General features: G+C 35.7%; 1 protein-coding gene and 1 long non-coding RNA gene across 3 annotated transcripts; both read right to left on the bottom strand.

Annotated features, from left to right (window-relative positions):
- Positions 1-229: 229 nt before the first annotated feature.
- Positions 230-26,428, bottom strand: LOC135764746 (circularly permutated Ras protein 1). The gene is made up of 20 exons (XM_065275418.2): positions 25,479-26,428; positions 24,792-24,873; positions 24,261-24,353; positions 22,447-22,536; positions 16,320-16,406; positions 16,085-16,182; positions 15,517-15,720; positions 15,376-15,426; positions 15,209-15,298; positions 13,791-13,942; positions 11,248-11,329; positions 11,040-11,164; positions 10,830-10,914; positions 10,094-10,200; positions 9,843-9,952; positions 5,365-5,476; positions 3,092-3,232; positions 2,894-2,987; positions 2,423-2,473; positions 230-557 (listed from the first exon to the last, which is right to left on the bottom strand). The coding sequence occupies exons 2-20, from the start codon at positions 24,871-24,873 to the stop codon at positions 471-473; spliced, it is 1,941 nt and encodes a 646-aa protein (XP_065131490.1). The 5' UTR covers positions 25,479-26,428; the 3' UTR covers positions 230-470.
- LOC135764750 (uncharacterized) lies at positions 18,477-20,612 on the bottom strand. 2 transcript variants are annotated; one of them, XR_010540261.2, is made up of 7 exons: positions 20,259-20,612; positions 19,907-19,994; positions 19,688-19,800; positions 19,513-19,574; positions 19,291-19,411; positions 19,013-19,109; positions 18,477-18,932 (listed from the first exon to the last, which is right to left on the bottom strand). It is a non-coding gene; the product is annotated as an uncharacterized lncRNA (long non-coding RNA). The 2 variants fall into 2 exon arrangements; XR_010540260.2 differs by having other exon boundaries at positions 19,513-19,578; positions 20,259-20,610.
- Positions 26,429-26,712: the final 284 nt, after the last annotated feature.

The raw sequence follows: 26,712 nt of genomic DNA, 5'->3' as shown, positions 1-26,712 counted from the left end.
AGACAAATTTCTAAAGGTTGGTTTTAGCCTTGTACAAGAGGAAGCTCATAATCATATAGGGAAGTGGTTCCCTTTTACACCAGTGAACCATTTTTAGTGCTATTTAGCACCATTTCAACAGTGAGTTAAAGAATGACTGTTTTGTATGATGTGAGAAAACAAAAACTAGAAACAAACAGTCTGTGATTTTTAACGACATTTTATCATTAAGTGTTATTTTATTATAGTCTGCTACCTATTACATCAGTAGGACACATATGTATAATGTTTACATAAAGCTGTGATGTCACAGAAGACTCACTACATTAGATAAGATGCTAGGTTAATCAATATTTGTATTTTCCATAAAAAATATAAATTGTTCATAGTTTGTTCGTAGTTGTTTGATTGACATAGCAGCCCATCAAAAGCACAATTTTTCTCACTTATACATAACAATAGATATCTCGAAAAGATCTTAGATCAGTTCTTTAACATGGCACCTCCCTGTGTTTTTCAGACACGCTCTTTGCTCTCTTCATCTCGTAGACGACTTTGGCCGCCTCATCTGAGAGACTCTGGAGAAGAAAACATTCAGTTATTGAGCTATAGTTCACATACAGTCTCTATAAGGTGAATACATTATTGTTACAGTACATGTTAATCTTTACATTTTATTTAAAATCCCACTGTGGGTAAAATCAATTAATTTGGATATTCATAGATCAGTGTATACTAAATGAGGCAAGGGTGTAGATTTACATTCAAGCTGTTTTAAAACATGATGAATTAACTGTGACAGATAAAACTTTTATATACGCTAACATGAGTTTTAACTGATAAAATTATTGACTACACTGGGACTTAAAAAAATTGTTTTGTTCAAACTTAACACGTTTTCAAACTATACACTTAACCTTTAATTCATTTATAAAGGTCCCGTTCTTCCTGATCCCATTTTTCAAACTCTAGTTAGTGGTTATTGTTGCTGTTAGAGCATAAATACCTGCAAAATGATAAAGCGCAAAGTTTACCGCCAGGCGATATATTTTCTTTAACAGAATTCCTCTTTTAAAGCCTACAGCGAATGGCAGGTTTGGACTACAGCCCTCTACATCCTGATTTTGATGACGTCAATAAAACAGTTTTTGACTGAAAAATGTATGCTTATGACATCACAGGCATCTCCCTGCCCCTCCACTTTAAAATAATTGGCTACATTTTTAGAGTGGCAGCAAAGTCAGCCAATCAGTAATAAGATTGCAAGTTAAGCCAGTAGGGGGAGCCAAATAGGTGCAAAACCACTTGTTTAAAATCCCCCACCCTAATAGAGCTATCTGAGAGAGGTTTTTAGGAAGCTTCTAAGGCATTACAGACCCAAACAAAAATGTTTTTGTCTACATGTCACATCACAGAACAAGTATAAATACCCCGTTTAATCATTCTATGTCACCTTTAAAATACGTTGCAATTGAAATGGCTACAATACTTGCTTAAATAAAAAGAGGGATCACTTAGATCAGAGAATGCGTGATACAATGCAGCAGATTGTTTTAACGGGTTTAAACAGTTTATTTGGAATATTATAAAAAACATTGCCAAGCCACGTAATGTTTCATTTGATGATTTAAATAACATAGGAGTCACTAAGAGAAGTCACACAATACCAGACGTTTAAAAATCACTTTTTGTCCTCTAGTTCTTTTCAGTGTACAATGTGTTTTTTTAGCTGGGATTATGAGCTACGAATTTTCCGCTGCTCTTAGTAGATTGCGTTATTCATTATGAAAATCAGCTGTTGCGCCAGTGTTATTTAATTTGCGCCTTTTTAGTAAATAACCCGCAGATATTACAACTCCCATCGACGCCTTTTTGATATCGCGGTCTCGCACAAATTTGCCCCGTTTAGTAAATCTTGCCCTAAGTCTCTGTAAAAATATTTCAATCTTTTTTATGCAAATACTCAGTGCTTAAATATGTTTAACAATCTGTATGTGACCCTGCCTGTGAAAAACCATGCAGCTAAAAATATTTTTTGTGATTTTGATAAATAATGTAATAAACATTCAGTGAAAATATAACCTTGATATATTTTATACTGAGTAAGTCAAGCAATATCAAAGATTGAGAGTAAAATGAAATGGATGAGTGAAATCAAACTTTGTAGTTCCTAATCTCATAATTAGATCATGAGAATTTAGCTTGGATTTCATGGGCAGGGACAAAGAAATTGCAAGTCTTGCTAAAATGCAGTGTCATTATGTCAATGTGTTGTTCATGATGATAAAGTGCTATCAACAGACTTGACAAACAGGTCTATCTATAAAATTGAGCCATCTCGTCATGAAGACATTCTTCAAAACAAGAATGTTTTCCATCAAAATGACCTAAAATGATGAGGCAGGTGAACAAAAACCGGCAAGAAAACAGATATTTAACTCACTGCAGTAGAAGGCGTTGGGCTTGATGGTTGAGCTTCATTGTCTTTTGAGTTCTTTTGAGAAAGAGAAAAGTGTCATTTGTAAGAACAAGGACTTTAGTGCTGGGTCACAGTGATTCATTCATATTCCTGAAAAGGCTTGAGGGCCTTCACGTCACTCATTGACACCTCTACAAGCATGTGAACATAAGAGGATGTGTTTAAATGAAAGTGGGCCTTTACTCTGGTATGCTAACTTAAATAAACAATGAAGAAGTAAGACATTTGAACAGTGTACTCGGATGTTTATCAGATTTATCTTTTGTTTTAGATATATCTGTTTTTTTTTTACACAATTTGTGACATCAAATACATATCTTAATATGAGGATTAGCGCTATCTGATGTTTTTATATTATATATACAAATATGATGCTTTATAATATATACATTTCTTTTTATAAGTTATTACAGTGTTTGATTGAGGTCTTCTGACCTGGTTAACAGTGGTGAGGTCTTCACAGATCAAACTCATAGTACTAATCCAGTTCCCATATATACTCTCTTCTTTAGGGCTTGGCTTCTGTTCACTGTGACATTAACAGAATGATCATTACAGACACACACATACATACATACATGTACAATATAATCTACCAAAGAGAATATAGCTGTCTGGAGATGTTTGCTGAACCTGATGTCTTTGAGAAGGTCTTGTTGAGCTCTGAGTTGTCGCTGTGCTTCTTTTATTTTGCCCTCCATGGTAAGCCTGGCACAAAGCTGGGCACAGTGGACACCCAACACAGACATGTTTAAACTGCCTGCCCACACCCAACTATAGACAGAGAAAGAGAGATGCATTCAAAGGGCGATTCATGTCATCTGTGTCCACCGTGGTGCATTGCCGCCATATGTATCAGTAGGGACATGACCATAACGCCTGATTGCTAATGTGATATTGATTTTTTTTAAACAACTTAATGGACGGCGGAAATTAACGCTTTTTTTACACTTGGTATTAAACCTGCCTTTTCATCGATCGTATCACAAGTGGACGATGTTAATGCCAGGTGTAAACAGTGTTCAAAACTCGAGCTCGTCCACTTTCGTCCACTTTCAACCACATTCAGAGGTAGTCGAAAACCCTTTAGATCGGATTGCTTTTGTAGTGTAAACGCACATGTGGCCTTCTCTCCGCCCATTTATCTAATCTGAGGTACTAAACACAAGTTTTACATCTTTTCTGACTTCTGGCGCGAACACACTTTTAGCCTTTCATTGATAAAATTAAAGCGGCTGATCTCCGCAGTTTCGTTTTGAAAAAGTGTGAAAGTTGCGCGATCTTATTTCATCAATTGCGCTGAAAATTCAGAGAAATCTCTAACATATACATGTACAAAACTTTGTGCAGCATGTTTACTTGCTAAACAAGCAGTGGACTCCGACATAATATTAGTTCGCGTCCATATAAATTCATAATGACTCCCGCTCGCGTTTGAAAGACAGCAGAGAGACTCGCCCACCGTCTCACAGTATTCAGGACAGAAGTGGTCGAAAGTGGACAAAAGAGACTGATTTAAATACCAGATGTAAACGTGATGTCTCTCTCGTCCACTTGTGATCCGATTGATGAAAACACATCTTAATACCAAGTGTAAACAGCCCCTTAGTTCAGTGTCCAAAAACAGCACAGATTCAGGATCTGGATTAGCCTGGTTAAAACCAGACCATTTTCAGTAGTAACTGAGTTATGGCCTGGCAAAGCTTCATCGACAAATAATTTTCACAGGGGCGTCACCAACAGACGTCGCTCAAATGACTCTGGGTGCAATTGGATAGACCTAAAATCAATCAGAGCAATGAAGGAGATGACGTATGCAGAGCTATATCAGACTTTTGCCGAATCCAAGCGATAACATCTTTTTTTAGATATGAAGGCATTTGTTCTTTGCTCGGGTTTTCACAAAAAGGAAAATAGCTTAAAACAGACGCGATAGCTGATTCGAACGAGTGATGTTCCACGGCGGCATCCATCTTTGTAATGTACAAATCTGCTTCAGGTTTTGTTGTACATAAAGGTACAAAAGTTGTCACTGGGACAGTACCTTTAAAGGTCCTTTTAGGTACAGATCTGTTCATTTGAGGTACCAATATGCACCTTTTAGGTACAAAATTGTACTTTTTGAAAAGGCACTGCCTCAGTGACAACTTTTGAACTTTTACCTGATGTAAACTGATTTTTTTGGTAGTTACCAAGGATTTTAACCAATTAACAAGCAGGAAACATTCCTTACTTGTTTACACATTTTCATGTTTCTAATTGATTTGTTCTCAACATTATAAACCACCCCCACCCCTACCCCCATAATGTTCTGGTCCTATATCAACACTATTTGAATGCAATCATATTCAAGGACCAGGATTAACAATTGTATGATTCATCATAAATCATTGTGTAATGAAGTGGTTCTCAAACCATGTGACAGCATGGAAAGTCCTTATAACTAACTTTGTGGTTAGACAAGGATGTGACACACAATCAGGACAACTCTATGATCTTTAATAAAGCAACAGTGACATGTAAGTGTTTTACTTGTATAAGATTACTGTGCCATTCTGTTCGGATTCAGTATTGATGGAACAGCATTGCATGTGCTTTTTTCACTTACAGGATGTTCGTTCAAGTACGATGACCTCATTTATAACAAAACTCAAGTTAAAATTGATCACTTGATACCCCGCTCTTTTATAATACATTAATTGATCAATTCTGTAGAATTAAAACTTAGAAAAATAAGACTACTAACCAAACAATACATTGTCTGATTTAATAAGTTTTGTTTCATTCAAATTCTAAGTTTGAGATTGTTTTATGTCATGAATTTTCTTTGGGGGAGAGGGGGCGCAAAAAGATGCATCCTACACAAAGGGGTGTTTCATGACCTGGAAAACTGAAGGGTATTTTACCTGCTTGTGGTCACTCGTTTCTGTTGAGTAATGACTCTTGTCACTTTCTGTAGGTCTCGAGTCCTGAAGCTCAGCTGCAGCTGAAAAGGGACCCTGTCCCGTCTTTGAAAACCTAAAACCACACACGTTTAAACATCTTAGTCATTTAATTCTCTTATTATCCAGGGTTGTTTCAGTTTTTTATTATACCGTATTTTTCGGGCTACAAGTCGTTCCGGAGTATATGTCGCATCAGTCAAAAATGAGTTTTTAAGAGGAAAAACATATATAAGTCGCACTGGACTATAAGTTAAAGGTCCCGAAGTCATTCCACATCACTGAATCCATTGAATTACATAAATACAGGAGCAGCATAGACTGGACTCTAGACGTTAATGGTTTCTCGTAGTTCATATGAAATAATTTTGACGTATAAGTCGCACCTGACTATAAGTTCCAGGACTCGCCAAACTATGAAAAAAGTGCGACTAGTCCGGAAAATACGGCAGCTGAAAAAATAATAATATGATGTGCTTTTTAATTTACTGAATTTTTTGCAAATCTGTTACATTTACGTCACCCTGGACCACAAAACTAGTCATAAGTAGCACGGGTATATTTTTAGCAGTAGCCAACAATACATATGGGTCAAAATTATAGATTTTTATGCCTTAAATTATTAGGATATGATCATGTTCCATGAAGATATTTTGTAATTTTGTATTTATCATTAGTAATATATGTGTCAATTTAAAGACGATTTTCACACTCAGATTCCAGATTTAAATAGTTGTATATCGGCCAAATTGTCATAGCAAATTCAAACTGTCATAGCCCAACAAACCCTACATCAATGGAAAGCTTATTTATTCATCTTTCAAATATTGTATAAATGTCAATAAAAATTTTTTTTACTTATGACTGGTTTTGTGGTCCAGGGTCAAATATATCAATGATTGCTGAGAAATAAATCACAGAATGAAGAGAAGATAAAAAATTTAAAGATATTATTGTGGCAGATGAGTAAATAAGTGACTTTACAAGTCATTTTCTTAAAGTGCACCCATTTCATTGTTAAAAAAAATTAATGTTATTTTGTGTATTTGGTATAATACAATGTTTTCAGGTAGTTTATGGTTTAAAAAATACATTATTTCCCAAATACTGTACATTTTTGTAGCTCCAGATTTCACTCTCTTCCAAAAACGCACAGACTTTGTACAAAACTCATTGATTTGAAAAGCGCTGTGTCCCTGATTGGCCAGCTAATCTGTACGTTGTAATTGGTCTGAATACCTCTGACCTCAGCCGGAAATGTGACGCTCCTTACCATGTTTGAAAGATTCGGTCACAATGCAATGCTAACAGGAGGTAATTTACAGGCTGTGAGTTCAAGTGGGAGGAATTATGATATGTCAGTTTTTGTATACATCACCAATCCTAGGAAGTAAAATGTTGCCTACAATCCGTGTGTTTGTTGTAGTCTAAGAAAAGAGATTTAAGTTGGAGACAATAACTCGCGTCATTGTTTACTTTGGGGTTTGTACCTTTTGCATATCTTTAACATGTACTAATACACATCTACACCAAAGGAAATGTAAAATCGTAAATCGGACCAAAGGTTCCCTTTAAACATCACTGGCCTACAGCATGTCTATTTTGCAATGAATTACATTTTGTCAATATGACTCGGGGAAACCAAGTTCTGGTTAAGTCGAGATCACATAAAAACAACATTTGTTGTTTAAGATAAAAAATAAAGCCATAATGACACCTGGTCTCTTTGGGTTTCCACTGAAAACAGAATTAAATGCCAGATTAAATGCGTGTGATCATTTTTTTCTTTAGCACTCTAAAAACCACTCTAAAATTCTGGGCTATTTTTTCCACTCAAAGCTGAGTTGAGCATTTTGGGTCATTTAATTGGGTTATTTTGCCACTATTGGGTATTTTTTGGGGGGTTTTGTGTAACCCAATCATTGGGTTCATTTTTGAGTCGTTTTCACTGACAGCTAAATACACAAGTGTGTGTAGTGCTGTTTGAATTCATTTTAGGTTTGGAGAGGCAGTGGTTTTTACACAAACAGATTTATGTGGATAAACAAAGTTGTTATCAATATATTTATCTTTAAAACCATTACTGTTTACTAGAAAAAGCAAACATCCAGTTTACATGACGTGAAACATGACGTGAAACAAATTACGAGTTATCTTGTTTGTTACACCCAAAGGATTGTAAATACCTTGGTTACTCTTTTTTTTATATTTAGCATGACTCCTTTAATCAAAACCGACATGTAGATCTTAAATAAATGACTTATGCAAAGTTTTTACTCCATAGCCTATAAAACATAAGCAAATAATGAAGTCACTGTAGTGACGCAGTTGACGCGTAATCCTCAGTTTTATCCTCCTATGTTTGCAAAGTTTTTTTTTTTTTTTTACTTACACTGCCTCAGACTGTAAACAAAGCTTGGGCGCAAAAAAAGCTGGGACGCACAAGATAACACGTCAGCCGCGTCACTGCAGTAACGTGAATTCAGTCTCGTGCACACGGTTATAAAAACAACAGCAGCTTTTATTTTGTTTACAAAAAGAACTGTTATTAAAAGTTATTTATTTTCTACATTTTTAGGAAACTTTCTTTTTACATTCAATTTTTTTTATAAGACGTTTTTATTTCAAGCATTGTATGCTTGAAATATGTAACGAAAAAACATTAATAGCTATTTGTGTGTTGTTTGCTTATTTTAGAATTACAATGATAGGATTATACACTCTTTCATTAGAAAATATAATTGTAAACATATTTACAGTATGAGAGAGTTTATCTTATTTTTTATCCAGTTTACATAAGAGTTGCCTATACCGTTTTATCGGTAGATGCTAAGAGACATTTATTTATATATACCCTGTTTGCAAACATTTTTTTGATGGCACATTTTCCTGACCTTTTTGACCTAAGCCATACACCCTGTAAAGCTTCCCACTGTAAAGCGCAGGGAGGGGGCTTTACAGGGGGTATGGCTTAATTAAATGAGATGTAAATGAGCCCTAGTGTCACTCCCAGCAGCAGACAAAGGTGAAAACTGCAAAATCTTAAACGGATAGTTCGGCCAAAAACGATATTAAACCCATGATTTACTCACCCCCAAAATGTCCGAGTTGCATATGTCTATCGTTTTTCAGACAAACACATTTCCGGATATTTTATAAAATGTTTTAGATCTTTCAGTTGATTAAATGTAATGTTACGGGTCCACCCATAGTCTACGACCTTCAAGTCCAAAAAAAGTGCGTCCATCCTTCACAAAGTAAATCCAAACGGCTCCGGGATGATAAACAAAGGTCTTCTGAGGGTAATCCGCCCGGTGTTGTTGTAGAAATATCCATATTTAAAACTTTATTAACGAAAATAAATACCTTCCGGTAGCGCCGCCATCTTAGTCGCGTCCGCATTCAGGATGAGAGCTTACGCAGCCTACGGAGGTTACTCTGCTGCTGCTCTGTGCCCCCGCCCTCCGAATTTGTCATACGTCACTAAGAAAAGTGGGTACACTACGCTAATACTCTCTCCTGAATACAATTATAGATGGCGGCGCTACCGGAAGGTAGTTATTTACGGAAGGCCGTTATCTCCCCTTTAAGATTTTTTGAGTGCCTACCTTCAAATGGCCACAACTTCTTCAAATATTATCAGATTTACACGTGTTACACATCGTTGGAAAGCTTGGAAACTACATTTTTAGAATCTGTAACTAACTCAAAATGCCCCATATCCAACTTGGGTCCCTACTTTCCGTGATCGGTCCCATATGTTGTAATAAAGAAAGATGACGTGTGATGTGATTTATGTCATGTAAACACACATAATCTGTTTTTTAAGATTAAAAATAAAGTTTTTAATCTTTGCATAAACTAATTACAAATTATTTTGTACCACCAAACTTGCTCGTATAACTACTCGTCTTAAATAGGAAAAACGTTGATGTGTTTGGTCACTTCTAACTTTATCTCTGAGTGGTACCATTGAATGAATGGGGCTAAGCTAAATGCTATCGAAGTATCGCAGCGTGCCCCAGCGCTTACGTGCACGCACACAGATGATAAGGTAGTTAGTTAAGGTAATAACATATTTTAATATTGAAAATGAGTAGACTATTCCTTTAAGTGCAAAAAATATCCAAATACGTTTTTACATGTCCATTTACAACTCTAAGATTATTACCTTATTTACAAAGGTCATGAATAATAACGTTGAGCTCTGCTCTGATTGGCTCTGATGCTCTGTTTGTCAGAGAAGGTCTTTTGAATAGATCTGTCTATTCTGTCCTACATTTACCCAGCCATTGGGCTGAAAAAACAACCCAATTTGGGTTGTTTTTAACCCAATGTTTTTTAGAGTGTACTTTTTCCTGTTTTCAATTTTTTTTTTACTAAAATAAATTTGAAACTATTTAAAATAAAAAATTTTAAGGATTTTTGAATTGTGTGCTTACTCTCAACTTTTTCTGGTTTGACTGCAAACTGGAAGGTGATCTCAGCTTTATCTGTAACATTTCCAATCTCTCTCACTAACCGATGATCCTCCTCCTCATAGGGAAAGTACCTGTGATGGTAAGAAAAACATCAGCAAAACTGAGAATTATATGCAGATATGTAAATGTGTCGGTATTCCAAAAACTTGTATTTACATGTACATCATTTATGTGTGTGATTGTGTAAGAGAAAGTTACTAATAGATACTTGCATTCCATCAGGTACCAACAGTGTTGCCATGACACTAGTTGCTAGGACGTTGTCAGATATGGCACTTTGAATCTCTGTTGCGACCGTACCAATATTTACAATATTTATCTGTGAAGAAAGTGTGAAAAATTGTAAACAAAACTGACAAGAGTAAGCGTGATCAATTGCTTACAGATTCTTTTTTAAATGCTTTATATGTGCAGTAATAATACAATTCTCAATCTGTGTTGCATACGGAAATGGATGGATGTTACTGAAGTGATTGATGTCATACTCGCAGATGAGTGCACCGACTTCCTGTTATGATTTTTCTATGCACAAAACTCAAATTTAGACACACTTGAAAGGGACAAGACCTTTCCCTTGCCCTTTGTTAAACTGATAAGTATCAGTTTCTCTGAAATGGGCTTGAAAGTAGGCTACACTTAAAAAAACAGGTTAGGCTTCTACGAGTTTTGCAAGCATTTTACACATGGTTTAGGATGTGCTACAAGTGTGAGATGCAACAGAAATAGTGACAGACAGTTTTTAGTAAAAAAAATCTGTGGTGGAGCAAAGGGGTCATAACCCACATGAGCATTTGTAACTAAATTAGTGAAAAACAACACTCTTAGGAGAAATTCTTTGTAGGACTTATGGCTGGAATGCTTTCTTATCGCTGTAGTTTTGAAACATGATCCAAAATCTGTTTTACCATCTAATCTGATATCAAGATGAGTTGTAACAAAAAAACTCACTCTGCCTCCGGTGTGATCAGCCAGCTTTCCAACCTCTGCCAAACGACAGTCTTCTCCTTCAAAGGTCATCACTGAAACTATCACACTACAGCAACAACAAAAAGATGACTTATAAGCTTTCTTTATATCCATTATATTATTTTCAAAGATAAAGAAGGCTACAATCAAAAATATTTTCCTAAACAAGACCAGATTTTTTGAGTCACTCACCCTTTTTCTGCGGCATAACCGGCTAACTGGTTGTAGAAATAAGGTGGAGGGGCAAGGCAATGGGAAGACTCTTGCTCTAACTGTCCAAGACCTATGTTAGCCCGTCCATCTGTGCAAATTATCACCTAAGAACAAAGCAAACAAGCAGGTTATATTTATATTGCAAATACATGTATAATTGCCAGAATATTACATTATAAATACAAACTTTTGACCCTGTGAACTTTGATGCCATAGCGACAGAGATGAGTGCAGCCGGGCCCAATGCGGTAGCTCCATGTTCTCTTAGTCTGAGGACAGTAAATCATTTTTTACACCAAAAAATAAACACTGCATGAACAGATATAAAATACTAATGAGGCATTTACCGAAACTATTTCAATCATGACAGTAGGGCATGGGATGTAAATAAGCTTTATCTTGGCGGTCTAGATTTGCTACAATGCTGCTGCCGCTGCTGTTGCTATAAGTGAAGTCTTAAGCTAAAACATGCACATATCTAGTATATCTTATATCACAATAGGACTGATTTTATATCATGATAACGATATGTATCACGCAGGGGCGCAACTGCACATTTGCTGAGGGGTTATGCAAATCTCCCTTCAAATTTTTCAAACCTAGTTTTTACCCACACAATTGTATTAGTGCCAGTAGATTAATAAATATAATATTAACATTTAATGTTGAAATATAAAGTTAACATTACTAAGCCTTACTACACGGCTCTCTGGAATGCTTGATTCTGATTGGTCAGTTGAGACATTTGCAGGTTCGTTCTTTTCAAATAATAACCGCTCCAAAGTAATAACGCATAGCCGGTACTACTTGTACGATTAAAATCGCTCCGCGCCAATAAAGATTACTGTTTGGCGCCATCTTGTGACAAACACTGGACAACCACAACATTTTGACATTAATTTTAACATATACGGAAAAAACAAAACATTTAAACAGTGGATAGAAGAACGAACAACGACAAGACACAGAGAGCTTACTGAGACTGAACTTGACAAAATAGAGCATGACAGCTACGAAGCCAACACACAAAAAAATACAGAATGGGCATTAAAACTTCTCAAAGACTGGCTAAAAGAGAAAAAAATGGAGACAGACAAGTATGAAGCAGAGGATCTTAATAAGGTATTACGATCATTTTATGCATCTGTGCAAAGTTTCGCGGAAGGATAAAAATGTTAATTTAAAACAAATATGCCAATAAAATGTTTCAAATTCATATTCATATCTAGTTTTTTTTCTTATGTGGCAAGTAGCCGTGTAATAAGCGGGATAATGTAGAGGCAGCCGGTAGTTATCGGGAAATAAGTTATCGGGATCACACTGTCGGGGCTTATTTCCCGATAACTACCGGCTGCCTCTACATTATCCCTTACATAACACGCACACCCGTTTTTGTGGTGTGTTGTTCTTAGACATAATATATTCTGTAAGGAAGGGCAAGGCAAGTTTATTTGTAAGCACATTTCAAACACAAAGGTAATTTAAAGTGCTTTAGAAATTATAAAACAAAGAGAAAACAATCTGTAAAAATAAGAGACATTTAAAATCTAAAAAAGAAAATAATGTGATTTTAATCAAATCATGTGTTAATTGTTAAAAAGAATAAAACAGGAATAAAAGTGACTGGAGTTAAAAGTGGACTACAAAGTGGCCATTTTGCATTTAGTCTTATAAGTACAGCACCTTCGCAAAGAATCAATTAAAAAAAATAAAACAAGAGAAGAAAAAAACTGAAAGTAATGAATGTACAAAAGTGGATGATACTGTGTAAGTATGAATGTATGTATATAGAATATGATCTCCTTGTTTACATTTACATTTATTGTTGTATTCATTGACTGTATATTTTATATTTGCAGTTGTGAAAGACAAAAACAACTGACAACAGCACAAAAAAAACCTAAATTAGATAAAGAAGCTTGCAATGAAAAACTGGTCTGTCTAAAAGTGCCTGCTCTAAAAACCACCCAAACACACATGCTATGTATGGACAGAAACGCCTTGTTTTTAAAAATCACAAGCCACCACTTGTGTTGAACAAAACCACCCTACAATCAAATAAAATCTTTTTTAATCCCCATTCAACCAAAGCAGTCTCATTAGACATGTTGTTTTGGTTATCTTGTTAATGTGACATCACACTGACAAAGCATTGCCCACAACCACTGACTGTTTTTTACCCAAAAGTTTTTTCTAAATGTGTTGTAGGCAGCGCTATTATTGCTAAAGATATCATTGTCTCAGACTGCATTTACAAGAATCAGAACTATGTTTAATAGAAAGCACTCACTGTCTATTGGTTAGGTAGTGAGGAGCTATAGCTCATTTGCCTTTAAAGGTACACACATGAAAACAGCGGTTTTTGACATACTTTTACAAATAATGTTTGGGGTATTTTGAGCTGAAACTTCACAGACACATTCTATGCACATCTGAGACTCATATCTTATTAAAATGGGCATAATATGTGCCCTAGAATCTATTAACTCTATTAACTATAATATATTATGTATTGAAGGAAATGAAACATATATTGCTGTTCTCTTCAGATTGGCTTATTAAAGTATTGACTGATGGTGAACCTAAATTAAGTTGAAATGGTGTTAAGAGGGTTCTGTGACCGTGGCATATGAGGAAACCTAAATGGTGTCTGGAAAATACAGAGTTGACAAGGTGACATGACCTCTGAAAGTCACATAAGCAATAACAACCATACAGTGCAATACTTACTCCTTGATTTTCTGAGTCAGAGGCTGTATGGTCTCCGCAATGCAGTGAGGGGTGTTGTAGTTCTCTCCTTCTTTCTTCAGGAAATCATAATCCAACAGTGCCCAGTCTCTGAGACTGACAGGAACCCCTGTACCATCCCCATACACTGTCACCTGATAACCACACAAACAAACATTCACATCTGTGGAAAACATTTTTACCTTCAAAAAATCATGCAAGCACACATTTTGCAAAATGCTTCAACCAGGAAAACGTAGTATCACTGTAAAGAGCCTATTAAAGGGGACATTTCATGAAAATCAGACTTTTTCCATGTTTAAAGTGCTATAATTGGGTCCCCAGTGCTTCTATCAACCAAGAAAATGCGAATAAGAAAAACCCACTAACTTAGTTTTGGTAAACCATTCTCTGCAAGCATGTGAAAAAATAGGTCATTGAAATTACGCTCCCCTTGTGATGTCAAAAGGGGATGTTGTTATAATAATACTGCTCCTTAATCTGCACTATCCAAACACGGCAGTGACGGCACTAAAATAATTGACAGCATAACAAACCACCATTACATCAAACAGTGTTTGCATTTCATCACCTAGTTTGCACTTAACAGAACACACCAAAAACAACAAATTTTTGCTCACACCAAAAAAGTGGCAATTTTAAGATGGTATTATAAATAATCTAAAAGGTATTTTTTTTACTAGAACATCAAATACATACTGTGGGGGAATCCAAAGATCTTAAAAAAAGTCTTGTGAAATGTCCCCTTTAATGCACTCGTATGACTTCCTTATCTACTTCCCCAAATTGTCTTCTATGTTGCTAAAATTAATTTTATTTCTCTCTTGATTCTCTTATTTTCTTCATGATGACGAGGTTCTCAAAAAGCTTTCTACCGCCTAAACAGGAATGAAAACTGCTTAGACATCAATGGTCGTGATCTAAAAAACTATTACTGATCTACAATAAGGTTTGGATTCAAAGGAATGCAGATCTACATGTCTGTAATTCACAATTTTGCACTCTAAAAAAGGATGTGAAATTTTTTTACGCATTGTTTTGTGTTATGCTATTTAAATATGTTATTTTATGTGTCATTTCGGAGTTTTTATCCTGGTTAAATAAAGGTTTGAACGAAAAAAAGTGAGATGTGTTTTTAACACATTTGCTTTAAGAGTGTACAAAAGGATGAGAGATTTACAGTCTAGGCTACAGCTTATGGTACAAACATACTGTGCTGTTTTTTATAATTAATTCTGTACAAACAGCTGCAATAACTCATCTGTGTCATGAAGCATTCGTTTAATTGTATATTCATTGTCATATTAACATTTACATATTTGTATTAGAAATAGAAAGATTGCTGTGTCAGTTCCTCTTTTTTTCTCTCACGCTTTGTCTCCTACCACAACTGTTCTTACCTCATTGTTAAACGTGACCAGTGCCACCCTTCGTTGAGGTGAGGTTTTCAGCAAGGAGGAAAGCACCAGCTGAAGAGCTTCCTGGACTCCCTGAAACCAAAACATGGGAGAAACTTTACAATAAACAGATCACAGACAGAAGTCTATTCAAGTAAGTCACCTCTTACCTGCAGCCGAGAAACATATGTGGGCGATCGCATGCTATTCCCAGGGCAGATCTTTTAAAAAGAAAAACACAGACATCAAATATATTACAGACATAATGAAAGCTGAGGGGGCATTACAGATAAACCCAAACTGATCATCACCTCAGACGTCACGCTCATACTTCCGGAAATGTCTACGCAAAGGACAATAAGCATGTTGTCTAGGTTCTCATAATCCATTTCGTCATCGTCGTCATCCTTGTAAAGTACGTCTCTGGCGAGGGGACTGCGCATGGAAAAACGGACTCCCTTCAGCACAGTATGTGAGAAGACATTCTCTTTACCACAAAACTCACAGCACCACATCTAGAAAAAACAAATGGGACAGTGAACACTTGAACAAAGTTATATATAAGTAAGGAATAATTGAATTATAAGAAAATAATGCACACCGAAGGTGGTAATGCGGCACACACAAAGCGGCGGTGCGCATTATTTTCAAATAATTCAAAGGACCAGAGTCAATTATTCCGCTTGTACCACATTTACCACAAACATTGCTCTGGTGTCTATTTTTAAGACATTTGAGAAGTTAGGTGTGTGGTTTACAGAGAAACAATGAACACCCATGGAACATTTCTCAGCCCATTAGAATAAAGCATTCAACTGGCCCGTGGTATAAACACCAGTATTTGACAACATCTTGGTTTCGCCTGTTGTTGTAACTCACTGTTGTGTTTTGGTGCGTCTCCGGGTTGCTTGCAGAGGACATAATGGCATTGCATTTTTCACAATGCAATGGTTTCTGGTTGCTCAGTATAGCAGTATCTAATGAGAAATTGAATAAACATTAAAAGTGTATAGCTCAGTGGTAGCATCGCCAAATTCCATCTGCCAAATGCATAAATGGAAATGTAATGGAAATGTAAGAATGTCAGTGTTTAAGAGTTTTAAATAAGCAACACCTTTACTAATGTCCACAAGGCTTCCCACTTTGAGTGACACTACGTTGACATTAGCTTTAAGTCGAATCTCTTCATTGTTTTCAAGACCTGAGAGAAACAGAGAGAATAATATGAAAAGGATGGAAACACAAAACCAAATAAGATTAACCCTTAATCAGTGTTTGGGGTCCCAGGGGACCCCACTGGACTTTTCCTTGTAATTTGTTTAAAGTGTTAACTTCATCTCAGAGGCATGAAACTCTGTGACTTCACCTAAATAATCTAAAGATGCACAAAAAAACTGGGCTTGATTTGGTTGTTTTTAAGGTGTGTAAAAAAATTATGTTTAAGGTGTTGGGGTTAAAATGACCTTATATTGAAAAAGAATGGGAAAAAGGTAATTTTTTTCTTTTTGTTGGTAAAAAAGTAAATTCATTATAACTCTCAAAATGTCTACATATTAACCAAGGTCTGGTCCTGGAGCATAAATTAAAAGTGGAACGAACTTGCACAAACTGCAAGAAGAACATCTGCATTGTTCATATTGTCAACATCTGCCAGATGTGCATGGACTTTAGTTCATGATACGAAGTACCATTATCAGTGTTTTGTACTCTGCTTGTTCTTTAACTTGTTTATTAGCCATGTGATAAAAACTTGTTTTCTATACCAAGAAAGTGACAAGATGAAAACCACTATTTTCTGTTACAAACTTTCACATAGCATCTTTGGGTTATAAAAGCATAAAGAATTCAAATCCATAATTTGATTTTCAAAGATTTATTATAAAAACTGATTCTTTTTTTATACATGTGCATTCATCTTTGCCAGGTTAAATTCATTTAGTTGACTAGTGGTATACAGTGACTTATTAAACATTAATACACTGTAAAACCTAAAAATTAACTCAACTCAAACCATTTAAGTAAACCGGTTGCATTAATTTTAAAACACACACATTTGAGTACTGTGAACAAATTGAGTCATATGCAGTTATGCACTTATATTTAAGTTCACACTACTACATAATTGCACATGACTCAAGTTCACAGTACTTAAATTTATGTGTTTTAAAACTTAAATGGTCTAATGCAACCGGTTTGCTTAAATGGTTTGAGTTAAGTTAACTGTTAGGTTTTACAGTGTAGCATTACCGTAAAACTTCAAATAATAGCCCGGGCTTTTATTTTCCCAAACCTATCATCACACCAGGCGTCTAAAAGAGACAGGCGTCTATAAGAGACAGGCTTTTAATTTAATTGTTCCAGCATGACAGCAGGAGGTTACCACATATTACGTTTTATTTTTAATTTGAATGTGTTTAACAAATTAGTTTGTGTAATAACAACAGTCTTAAATTATTGGCAGTATAAATAAAGCAAACAAGGATATGTTTTTTTATTGGTTGTTAAGTGAAATCTTACCCAGATGCAACAGTGCTATTTTCTGATTGGCTATTGTGTAGCCTCTATCTCTTTTTTTGTATTGGCTCGCTCGACTAGAACTCTAGGGAAGACGGGCTTGATAGAGAGAGAGAGCAGTGCGGCCAGATACATTTTGGGCGCTGCAGAATATTAAATGTGATAAATAGTGTTTCCGCGCGAGAAATACAATGTGTGGCGGGAGTGCATGCATGACAAAAGACTGAAAGCCCGGCTATTATCAGCGGCCTCAAAACACTACCGGCCCACCGGGAAAAGTCCCGACTCTCCCGATTGCCACTTCGCTACTGTCATCATCACCTCAATCCTGGCGACGAAGCTTGTTGTGTTGTCATACACTCTCAGAAAAGAAAGGACATAATTGTACCTTTAGGGGTACAATGGCTTGTCACTGGGGCTGTACCCTCAAGGGTACAGTTTTTGTACCCTTGGCAGAGGGTACAAATTTGTACCCTTGTGATTTGTACCTTAAGAGACCAGTTTTGTACCTCTGGTGACAATTTTGTACCTTTATTTAACAGTACAAATATGGACCCTTCAAAAAGGGTACAAAATTGGCTTTGACAGGGTACACTCATTGATTATGGTTTTAAAACTTATACATATATCTCAATCTAAGTACTGTAAACTTTAAATTATAAGTGCATATGACTCAACATATTTGTGTTGGTTTAGCCAATCGTTCAGCGTAAAGGTACATTTTAAACATTAGTATAAAAAATGATAACAGAAAAGATAAAATACACAGTTTATTGAACAATCATTTATTTTACAAAAGGTTTAGATATAAAACAGAAGTGTGCTGTTCAGTCCAAATTCACAACATTAAAAACTAATATTACATTTACACTTTACTTATGAAATATATCAAGTATTCCTTTATGGCTTTAACAGACTGTCCAAACAGGAATATTTTAAAACAAAATCAGTGTGCTGTTCCTTAAACCAAACGACATTTAAACATTTTTAACAGGGCCACATCTGTCCTTGTCAAGCAGTGAGAAACACACAAACATAATTTTTTTCCCTGATAAAACTGTGGTGTACTCACAGCATAATGAGTAAATGAATAGGTCCATATGGAGTAACATTTCTTTAGTTTTTGTTGTGTTAATGACGGGTGGTAGACGATAGTCAGTCAGCCTCCTTAATGGTAAAGATCGAAAACTGCTCTGGGCACGTTCATACTTATCTGTGAGAAAACACAAAAATATGAATACATTTTCCACTGACAGAACTGTGGTATACTCACAACATAAATAAATGTGGTACCTTTAAAGTTTTTGCGTGTGAATGATGGTTGGTCGAGAACAGTCAGCCACCCTCAATGGTAAAGATCCAAACTTGCGCGGGAAACGTTTGTGCTAAACTGTGAGAAAACACACATAAATATGAATTAATTTTCCACTGTTTGGTTGAGCAGACAGACAGACAGTCAGTTAACGTTAGTCCTTACTGAGAGAGAAACACATAAATATGAATTATTTTTCACTTACATAACTGTGGTGTACTCACGCAACATAATAAATAAATAAATGTGGTAACGTTACCTTTAAAAGGATTCTGTGTAACTGACTTTTGACGTTTGGTGGCGAGTAGACAGTCAGTCAGTCAGTCAATCTCCCCCCTGACTGAGAGATTCAAACTTGCGCAGGAAACGTTTGCGCTAAGCTGTGAGAAAACACACATAAATATGAATTAATTTTCCACTTACAGAACTGTTGTGTACTCACTTAACATAATAAATACATTAATAAATGTGGTAATGTTACCTTTAGAAGGTCTTAAATGACTGTTTGGTTGAGAGAAGACAGAGAGTCAGTTTACGTTAGTCCTTACTGAGAGAGAAAACACATAATATATTTTTAATTTTCCACTTAACGTTACAGAACTGTGGTGTACTCAAACAACATAATAAATAAATTAATAAATGTGGAAAAACGTTACCTTAAAAAGGTTTCAGGGTAAATTACTGTTTGGTGGCAAGTAGACAGTCTGTCAGTCAATCTCCCCCCTGACTGAGAGAGATTCAAACTTCCACGGGAAACATTTGTGCTAAACTGTGAGTAAACACACATAAATATAAATTAATTTTCCACTTACAGAACTGTGGTGTACTCAAACAACATAATAAATAAATTAATAAATGTGGTAACGTTAACTTACCTTTTAATGGTTTCTTGGTAAGACGTGTAACGTTATACAGTCTGTCAGTTAATCTCCCTCTGACTGACTGAGAGAGATTCAAACTAAACTGTAAGAAAACACACATAAATATGAATTATTTCTCCACTTACAGAACTGTGGTGTACTTAATGAACATTAACCAGCTCATAAAAATGAGTCTGAGGAGTCTGAGGCAATATAGTGCTGTGTCAATATCGCGTTGACTCGTCTTATACAACTTTACACAAATAACCGTAACCGAATCAGTATTAAAACGAAGAGCCACGACAAACAACACATTTTTAAAGTTTAAAAATGTTTTAAAGATGATAAATGAGTTTCCAGTGCTTACCTGTTAATGTTCTTTATGTGTCTGTCGTCCTCCTGCGCTGCTCTGTGAAACTGACTCCGACCGTGAGATGTGGGGGGATGGGCGCGTGTCAAAATAAAAGCGCGGGTTTTTTTCGGTGTGTGTGAGGGATTCAGTTATTCAGTATTTATTCAGTTTAAATAATGGTTAATCAATTGCAGTTTTTGAGTTCATATCACAGTTTTTATTAAGTGAAATTAACTTTTTTTTCATTAAAATTTAAAATTAAACACACTGTCAATGAACTGAAGAAAACTAATACTACTTCAATACCCATGTGTCCAACTAAAGGAAACAAAAATTGACACAATAGTTATTTACGTTACTCACCAGATTTACAGCAGTTGTCTAGAACAACAAAGAAAAAAATGGCAAGAGGCTGTCTCTTAACATTGTACCTTATCCTTTAAAAGAAATGGTACAAATATGTACCTTTTAATGCTTGGGAACAAATATGTACCTTTTTGACCCTCAAAAAGGTGCATATGTGTACCTTGAGGTCCAATAATGAGCCCTATGGGGTACTTTTGTGTTGATTGTACCTTGGGGGACAGAAATGGACCCCTACTGTACCCCTATTTCTGACAGTGTAGTGATGAGTAACGGAACGACTGCGTCTGTCACGTGACATCTACCGGTAAGCAAAAAAAACTTTAGCGTGTTCAATCTGCACCATAGAACTGTCTTAAACAGACTATCTGACGGGTTTTAGAAGATTAAATACAACCCGAAACTAAAAAACAGACCAGGCCTTTATTTGAGACAGGCGTTTATTTACCCAAACCTGTCGTCACACCAGGCGTCTAAAAGAGACAGGCGTCTATTTGGGACTCGCTATTATTTGAAGTTTTACGGTAATCAAAAAACACTACTTTGTCATATAAGAACACTGCCATTGCTGCGATTATACTTGGGATGTCGTAGCAGAACTTTTTTCACAGCGATCAGCTGTAAAAAAATTTGGTCCTGTTTGATTTTCGTTGGCTTCGCGTAAAATAATGGAAAGTTTTTCATAAGATCCCCTGGGGTTAATGTGTTAGCATGACAGAAGCTTAATGCTGTTGGGATAACAAGCAACCGGCATTTTCCATCTCTCAAGTGCCTCTCGCATAATAAGATGTTGATGGCTTACGTTTCATTCCCGTCACAAAAAACACCACAGGTTTATCAATGCCATCAAAGTATTATAATTTTTGTTGTTGATCACAAAGTACAAGATGAGGAAAACTAGAATTCTGTGTAGGGTGTGCCGCCATTGTTGTTTACAATGTGTTAAATGGTGCGCTGTGATTTGTTGAGCCAATTTATTGCATTCTGCAGAGAAGGAGGAGTGGCGTTTATTGCGTTTTGGGAAAAAAGGGAGAAAAGATGAAAGAATAACACGGCGGATATTGAATTTTGCGTAAAATTAAGAATTTACTTTTTAAATACTGACCTGATACAATACTGATTTTGGCAGAAACTCATTTTTTTTTAAATGGCGTTTATCCCCTGGGGCGGGAACTGTCTTGTGGGGTCATGAGGGGCTGCCCCTATAGGGCCTGGTGTCACATCTGTCCCCAATACCTCAATACACATGGGCTAGGTTTTTGTGGTGTATATATGTGTACACAATGAACACAATATAAAATTGCTCTCCTGCGGTTACGGTACAACAACTCTCTGTCATCTCCCTCATCGTTCAACTCCCCTGTCTTCTCTCTCCCTTTTTTTTCTTCTCTAACCCAATGAATTTACCTTAATTTAAATTTTTCCTAACCCTTAAACATAATATTCACAAAATCTCTATCATAAAGTTGTAAGGAGAAGTTAAAGCATCAAGAAAAATTTCTTTAAAAAAATAATTTTTCATGAGCCAATTTATGGCCTAGTTAAGTAATTGTGCAGTAAATAGGTAAAAAATTTCCACATTTCCACAAAAACACAGCATAAATGTTTAGTTGAGAAGTAAATGTAAAAGATGATATGTAGTCTTCCAAATAAAAATCTATATTTCCTTATGCAATCGCTCTTTAAAAGTTTGGGGTCTATCAGACCCCAAAACCAAAAACATTATCCTTTTTGAACACTGATTAAGGGTTAAATAAACCTTCATTATTAAACGACATTTTTTTGTGTGCCTAATGGAACGCTTTGGGTGTATGTGTGAAAGGGAAGTAAGTGTTCTCACCTCTAGGTGGTATTGGTGGTGGAAGCGTTGACAGTCTGCGTTTCTGTTTTATGTTACGGGGCGGTACAGGTGGAGGAACCAGTGATGGAACTGTTAAAATAAAATGAAAATGAAAGCATGATTAATATAATATGCACACACATGTATACCCACCAAAGAACCATTTATACAGGCAACAATTTTCCGGCTAAGATAAATATATTTACCATACACTACCCTTAAACATTACCCTCACACAAACCTGTAGATTTAAACTGAAACATGATTTGATATATAAATTAAGATCAATGATACTATGTAATTTTTGATAATCATCCTCATAAGCAAACTATTATCTTCAGTTCTCTCATTTATTTTTTGCCATCACACTCTAAAAAATGGTGGGTTGTTTTAACCCATAATTGGGTAAAATATGGAAAAGTGATGCTAGGTTTAAATTAAACTAAACCTGGTTGTTTAGCCCAAAACATGGTTGTGTCATATATGGATTTTGACCCAACAATTGGGCGTTGAAAGCAAAGAAATCTAGATTTGCTAGAGTAGATGCCTTTTCCTTGTATTCTTGTGCCTTTTAATTAAACAACACATTTTATAGCCTGTACCTTTGTGTCGCAGGATTGAACCATGCTAAATGGAGTTTAGTTTATATAGACTCTAAATTAGGCAAGTGAAATAGATTTGAGAAAGCAGTGGCGTGGAAGTCAAAGCTAGCTAAAACGTGAGTCGGAGTTTAAAGCAACACTATGTAGTTTCCATGTAAAAATGACTTAAAGCTCCCCCATGTGGTTGAAAAGCTCAACAGTGTCTGGTATCAGACACTCTTCTGCAGGCAGGGGGAGGGGCGGAGCTCTGTGCTCTACCCTCCACCGCCACTTTCAGAGTGTGCTTGTAGCAGCTAGGAGGCTGCTCAGGTTGCAGCAACAGTACAATTTGTCTAGTTAAAAGTTGTTCTATCACTGAAATAATTTTAGAGACATTATTTAAAAGTAAAAAAACTACATAGTGTTGCTTTAATTTATTAGGGCATTCCTCTGTAGTGTAATGGATTTGACTGATGGCGCTCTGACAAATGAACAGGCATATGTGCTAAATGATAGAAAAAGTGAGTCGGTCCAATATCATTGGTCTTAAAAAATGGGTAGGTCTTCCCGCCCAGAAATAATGGTTCTGACACCCATGAGCTTGTTTATATTTTACCCAACCATGGTGCCGCTATTTACACCCACAATAAATAGATGTGAATGCTTATTCACGTGAACTGCTCATGAGAACAATGTGGATTCACTTAATTCACTAATTCAAATCCGTTACTTCTAGTCTAACAAAAAGTTCATGTATACACAGATAATAAATCAATCATTAAAGGGGACATTTCACAGACTTTTTAAGATGTCAAATAAATCTTTGGTGTCCCCAGAGTACATATTAAGTTTTAGCTCAAAATCTCATAGATCATTTATTATAGCATTGTAAATTGCCACTTTGTAGGTGTGAGGAAAAATGTAGTGTTTTGTGCGTTGATCTCTGCACTAAATGGAAGTGCCATGAATTAATAGTGCAGATTAAAGGCGGTATTATTATAATAAGATGCCCTTCTGACATCACAAGGGGAGCTCAATTTCAATGACCTATTTTTTTCACATGCTTGCAGAGAATGGTTTACCAAAACTAAGTGGGTTGATCTATTTCACATTTTCTAGGTTGACAGAAGCACTGGGGTCCCAATTATGGAAAAAGTCAGATTTTTATGATATGTCCCCTTTAAGCTCAGTGTTCATGAAGTAGCGACGTCAAACAAATCAACTTTAACTTACTTGAATTCTGAACGATGGGAACGCGATTATCATACGGATGTTCTAAAACAGACTGAGATCTAAACAGACCACAGGGCAAAGTGGAGGTGGAACCTACAAAATAATGAAACAGTGGGGTTACAGACTGGTCATTTGTATACTGTATAAAGAGGAACTAATAACATATTATGTCATCCAGGTGTCATCCAGGTGTAATTGCAGCAAAACATTATAACAATGTTAATGGTAACATTATATTGAGGGTAACATAAAAATGTAGAACATAACAATAAAACTTTGTTTTAACAAAAGCTGTTAATAGTTAACACCTAAAGGTATGTGACTACCTCCACCAACATGATATTTGTAAAAAAACATTGTAACCTTTTGGCTATTCAATATATAATTGATGGTGTAATGTATGTCAGGGTGGTTTTGTTCTTCACTTAAACCCAGACGCTATCAAAAACACTCCCAAACTATACAGATTTAGTAGAATTTATTCCTTTAACCCTACCCTTGACAACCTCCACATGTGACACCTACACCTACCTTGATTTGAAATGTTAGTTTCATCTTCTGTTAAACTCTCAGATTTCCAGTTGCATACAACATGACTGCAGGCAAACTCCATCTTTTGGGGTGAGGAAAAAACAAAAGTGAGAAAACAAACAGAAATGAAACACTGATAATAGTAAGCTCATCCTTTAGTATCAAATGAAAAAAAAGGAATCCTGTCGTCCATTCAGTTTAGATGAACAACATCTGTAGCCTATAATAATGTCATGGGAAACTCTTAAAACTGTCCTGGTACTCGATTATATTACACAAACTAGTTGTATTAGTTGATAATGTGTATCTCTGTGTAGTTTAAGGTGGATTCTAATTCAGGTTTTCTAACTTTCATTTCCTGCTTTCTGATCTTAGTCATTGATTTTCCATTATACTGTAGTCATTGTTACCAGCAAAACACACTGAAAAAGCCTATTTAGTTATTTTATCATAACAATTAAAATCTAGAAAAGGATTTCATCAATGCAGTTCTGTTTTCTTGAATAAGGTTCTTGCACGTTTTAAATACCACAAAAATGTAAACTTTGTGAGGTTCTTAAAAAATTCTGCTTATCTTACATCTCTTGAGCACAATATCTTAATGTGATTAACCTTACATGTGTACACTACAGTAAATAGTAATGTAGTGTTTACAGGTAGTCTATATGTTTTAATAAAAGTACTTACTCTAGTTTAAAGTGATGTTTCTGCCATTCAGCTTGCTTAGAAACATGTGCAGCGCTGCTGTTTATAGATCTCCTGTCAACGTCTTGACAAAGTGTGTGTGTGTGGAGATACAGGAAGTCAGGAAACTGTGGGTGCATAACTAAAACAAAAGTAAGAAAATAAAGCGAGAGAGAAACTAAAAGATTTCCATCTTAAATATTTTTTTCTAGACTTTGCTCATTTGAATTCAATCTGGCTTTGCACTTTTTCTTTTTCACATTATGGACATTCAGTCATATAGAGAATATCAATCATTTAATCATTAACAGCAGTAAAAGTTTCCATTGTGACGTTCTGTTTAATATATAGATAGAAGCTCAGCACACGTCATGATGATAAATACCACCTGAGGCGTGACATGGATTGCCAAGTTCCTTACTTGTGGGTTACAGTAATGCTGATGTGACAAAACTTAGCTTAACAAAACATTTAAATTAGTTATATGATATATTCTTAATTATTAAATTATTATGATGTCATCACAAACTATAATGTAGCAAACATTCAATTATTTTACTTAACAAATTCGGTGTATTATTTTATTTAACAAATGAAGTGTATTAGTGTTGCATTGTAGTAGTTGAATGTTGGCATGAAGACGTCTTTTAAAAACTGTCCCAATCTACCTGATCTACATTGCATCCAAAGTCTTTATTTAGTGTCATTAAAAATTAAATTATAAAAAAGTTGCAATAAATCACAGCAATAGCTTGTAGTGCTAAACTAATACAATTCTGCTACATTTGCAAGGTTTTCTCATTTGAAGAAAGTTTGCTCCTAGGCAGTGATTTTAGTGTTCAACACATTAATTATTTACTTAGTAGTAAAATTTAAATAAGCAAAACTAGCAAACCCTATGGTATGGTTCGCTTGACTATATGTAAGAGATAGTCCACGGCTAGCCATGCATTAAAGGGTTTTAATGCACGACATAGAGGCGAAGAACCACCCGACGCGTAGCGGAGGTTGCCTCTGCGAAGTGCATTAAAACCCTTTAATGCATGGCTAGCTGTGGATTATCCCGCTTATACCTTGGTTATTTGCCAAGTTAAAGCTGTAATTAATGTTTACAGTGTCATTTTTTAACAGACGGGTAAAAATGATGGTCATTTTCTTAAGTTAAGGCTGGCACTCCGTCCACTTTAAATAAAGTAGTGCCATTGTATTGCTTTCATTTAAATGAATTATCACATTT

Source organism: Paramisgurnus dabryanus, chromosome 2 (genome assembly GCF_030506205.2).
Source record: "Paramisgurnus dabryanus chromosome 2, PD_genome_1.1, whole genome shotgun sequence".
NCBI lineage: Eukaryota > Metazoa > Chordata > Actinopteri > Cypriniformes > Cobitidae > Paramisgurnus > Paramisgurnus dabryanus.
The sequence above is the reverse complement of the archived record's forward strand: the minus strand, read 5'-3'. Positions and strand labels throughout refer to the sequence as shown.

What these genes read in the sequence shown, in the direction of transcription:
- LOC135764746 (XM_065275418.2), bottom strand. Translation starts at nt 24,873, where the DNA reads ATGGAGTTTGCCTGCAGTCATGTTGTATGCAACTGGAAATCTGAGAGT. An exon ending in CAAAGTTCACAGGGTCAAAA is followed by an intron (nt 11,165 to 11,247) that starts GTTTGTATTTAT and finishes CTTTGTTCTTAG; the next exon opens with GTGATAATTTGCACAGATGG. An exon ending in CTGTTGGTACCTGATGGAAT is followed by an intron (nt 9,953 to 10,093) that starts GCAAGTATCTAT and finishes TTACCATCACAG; the next exon opens with GTACTTTCCCTATGAGGAGG.